The sequence below is a fragment of the Nematolebias whitei genome, chromosome 17 (assembly GCF_014905685.2).
Source record: "Nematolebias whitei isolate Nwh7 chromosome 17, NemWhi1, whole genome shotgun sequence".
NCBI lineage: Eukaryota > Metazoa > Chordata > Actinopteri > Cyprinodontiformes > Rivulidae > Nematolebias > Nematolebias whitei.
The window spans coordinates 34,181,731-34,185,248 of NC_056514.1; the positions used below are offsets into that span (position 1 = coordinate 34,181,731).

The following is a 3,518-nucleotide window of genomic DNA, read 5'->3' on the forward strand; positions in this document are numbered from 1 at the left end:
CCGTGCGGTACCACTCCCAGCCGGGAGGGGGCGGTGTCGTAATTACAGCGGAGGAGGCGGGAGGCCCAACAGCCAATCAGAGGAGGACAACACTGGCGCAAAGAAGAACTAGAAAAGGAAGCTTCGCTGCCGCCATTTCACGTGAAAAGCGGCGCGGTTCAGTCGAAGCCCACAGAGGAAAATAGTCGGAAAAGGTCTGAGTTTTGTTTCAGTCATAGTTTGAGTATTAAAAGCCAAAAGTTTAAATTTTTTTGCAGTGTAGTGTGTGAAGTTTTACATTCTTAGTCGGTTTGTTTCGTCGCCTAGTGTAAACCTGCAAAATGAGCTACGGTAGGCCGCCGCCAGACGTCGAGGGGATGACCTCCCTGAAAGTGGACAACCTGACCTACCGAACCTCTCCCGAGACTCTTCGACGAGTTTTCGAGAAGTACGGCCGCGTGGGAGACGTCTACATTCCCCGGGACCGGTACACCAAGGAGAGCCGGGGCTTCGCATTCGTGCGGTTCCTCGACAAGCGCGACGCCGAGGACGCGATGGACGCCATGGACGGCGCGCTGCTCGATGGGCGGGAGCTGCGCGTGCAGATGGCCCGTTACGGACGACCGCCGGACTCCATGTACAGCCGGAGGGGAGGACCACCACGCAGATACGGAGGGTACGGACGCAGAATGTATTAGTTTTAACCGGTTAGAGTAGTAAGTTAAAGCGAGCACGTGGTCGAGTAAAGGACAAGGCCGCAGAAGGAAGTGCACCAGCACTGCCCGGGAATACACGCAAATTATATACATTTGTTCATTTAACTTTTCATTTATTAATCCAACACCTATGCGCAGAAAATTACCGAATATTGCTAATTTAAATATTCTGTCAATTCAATATAGAGCTTATCTTTTTTTTTTATACGTCAGATAGTGCTCCAAAAGTTCTTGAACACAACAGGAAGAAGTAGGCACAATAAAAACAGAAATCAGAATAACATCAGAGCTAAAAAACAAAACAGTATTGGTCTCTTAATAAATTTTTAAAACCTTTAAAATTGGCACAATACTCATAATTTATGCATTTTATTATTACTATTGCACATTCCTACAGGGGTCTGGTATATTGCCACAAAACAATGTAGTCTGCTGTTTAGGTTGACGGCAAGAATAAAGAATTCTGTAATACACTTTCTGTGGTTTTATCATTAACTGTTTTACATTTTGTCTAAAGTGGTTTGTTTGTTTCTACAGTCGCTCAGACAGTCCCCGCCGTCGCAGACGAAGCCGCAGTCGCTCCAGAAGCCGTTCCCGATCCAGGAGCCGCAACCGCTACAGCCGCTCCAGATCCCGCTCTTACTCCAGATCCAGGTCGAGGTCCAAGACAAAGTCCAAGTCCAGAACGCCGAGGCGAAACAAGTCCAAGACTCCTTCCAGGTCGAGGTCTCGCTCCAGGTCCAAGTCCCGCTCCAGGTCCAAGTCCAAATCAAGGAGCAGAACCCCAGCTTCCAACAGAGGTTCGAAGTCCCGATCCAGGTCCAAATCCAAGAGCGGGCCTAAGTCACCAGGAGAGAACAACACAGAGCCTTAACTCGAACTTGGACGCATCTTGACGGTATTCATGGGAAGGGGGGTGGTTTATACTGTTGGTTTTGTCTCAGTTTTGTGTTCTGCAGCCTTTCTGCTTGTCTTCAGGCGTCAAAGTCTGCAGAATGCGTCTAAGTTAGACCAAAACAAGAAAACGATTTAAGCTTCGTGTATGCTTTACTTTGCATGTCTCTTTGGTCAATGTAAAGCACACACAGGCAGCAGACGGTGCCATCGATTTTTAAAATGGGGGTTTAAAAGTCACATTTGTGCTTGTATGTGTGGGGGGGAGGTGGGATGCTCACTCAAACCGTTCACTTAAATGTGGAATTCTTTCCTCCAAGCTGCTGAGTCCTGTTTGCAAACAGAGGAGGAGATGGGGGTGTTGCAGTGTGAGAGCAGTTAGTGTGTGACCCGCCCATGTGACCTGCCTGTTGCTGAGAGATGGCAGTTGCTAAGGAGCAGGTCACCAAGGCAACGGTGGTTGCTATGGAGCAGGTCGTCATGGCGGTGGTTCGGGCTGTCAGTTGGTGTGTAAAGGTGGTGTGGTGAGGTACGTTCACGGGGACCACAGGCAGATGTGCTGAGCAGTTTTCCCCCCGCCCATGTCTGTGGTTTCCGCCGCCTCTCACAGAGGGAGCCGACCCCGAGGTTTGTTTTTTAAATATGCCCCGAGTGTAACACTCTTCTTGGAGCTAGTGTTTGGGGAGACCTGGGCCAAGAAAGGTGTGTAAACAAATGTGCAGATTATTTGCTTAATTTTACGAAGCCTGTTTTCTAAATGTTTAGCGTCAGGGCAATTTGTACCAGTAGTGTATTTAAATATTCAGATCAGCTGCAGGGTGTTTATACAGACTTCAGTTTTTACTCTCGATAACTTGAGTTTTGTCTTCCCATCCAGATCTCGGATGCTTTGAGCCTTTGCTGAAGACACCCGGAGCAGACTCACGCTGAGCAAGAGGACCCTACGATTACTCCTGAATGCAGACTGAAAGGTTATTGGATCTTGGTCTGAAATATTTTAATTTGTCTAATCTGCCTAAACGAGTTCTGTAATTTTGGCATTTGTAAAACTGACGAGGATTTGTTTAGAAAATGTACACAAATTAACTACTTTTCATTTTTATCTAATTTGTACTTCTGGATTAAAATGGATTGCATTCAGTGAGATCCCTTCGCTTAAACTTTTTTTTTATGAAAGTTTTTATTTGCGGTTTGAGAAAATGCCATGTTCATTGTTCAGAGTATTTTCAGTTCTTAATGCCCGTCTATGGGAAAATGGCTTAACGTAAAAAAAGCCATCTAGTTTGCTTTATCAAGCAATTTTTCTCTTGTCTTTTAATTTGTTTTTTGGGTCTGGTTTAAGTTACCTTCCTATGACTCTAACCCCTTTTCTTGTGTATCTTTTGTGCACTAGGCGCAGTTGTGTAGCAGTTGAGTAATGCTGGTTAGCTGTTAAGATGCAGTGCGGTGGTGACATGGTGTGGCGTGTTGCGGTGCTGAGTGCCCGGCGCAGTTCCGGGGCTCAACCCTTCGCTGCCGTTTGCCGGTTTGTAAGCTCAAAGGTGTGGCAGATCATCATCCTCCTGTGTTGTGACCTTTCTCTTCCTACGTGTTCTGTCCTATATTGTCCTTTTTTTCTACCCTTCTCTCCTGTGTCCCACTCCAACCTCCCCTCTGAGTTATCCACTGTTTAACTGGTCTTGCTTGCTCTGAAAAAATGGGTCCAGTGTGATCCCTGTTGAAACGTTCAAGGGACAGTGTCTGCTTATGGGATTTTTTTTTTTATTGCATTTTTCTGTGAACCTCAATTTTCTTGTAATTGCGTTACATGAATGCAAATAAATGTCTTTGACAAGAGAAGACTGATCATATTTTCTCAGCAGTTTCAAACGTGTAAAACCTGATTGGGATAAAGTGTGAAAGCTGTGGATTCAACCACAGAATCATCAC

General features: G+C 46.0%; 1 protein-coding gene across 3 annotated transcripts; it reads left to right on the forward strand.

The window, feature by feature from the left end:
* The first annotated feature begins 96 nt into the window (after positions 1 to 96).
* Positions 97 to 3,425, forward strand: srsf2a (serine and arginine rich splicing factor 2a). 3 transcript variants are annotated; one of them, XR_005187490.1, is made up of 4 exons: positions 97 to 655; positions 1,233 to 1,593; positions 2,467 to 2,560; positions 2,983 to 3,425. XR_005187490.1 is itself a non-coding variant. In XM_037691524.1 (4 exons), the coding sequence occupies exons 2-3, from the start codon at positions 321 to 323 to the stop codon at positions 1,567 to 1,569; spliced, it is 672 nt and encodes a 223-aa protein (XP_037547452.1). In that variant the 5' UTR covers positions 97 to 194; positions 307 to 320; the 3' UTR covers positions 1,570 to 1,593; positions 2,467 to 2,727. The 3 variants fall into 3 exon arrangements, 2 of the variants coding, with proteins under 2 accessions (XP_037547452.1, XP_037547451.1); XM_037691524.1 differs by lacking the exon at positions 2,983 to 3,425 and having other exon boundaries at positions 97 to 194; positions 307 to 655; positions 2,467 to 2,727; XM_037691523.1 differs by lacking the exon at positions 2,983 to 3,425 and having other exon boundaries at positions 2,467 to 2,727.
* Positions 3,426 to 3,518: the final 93 nt, after the last annotated feature.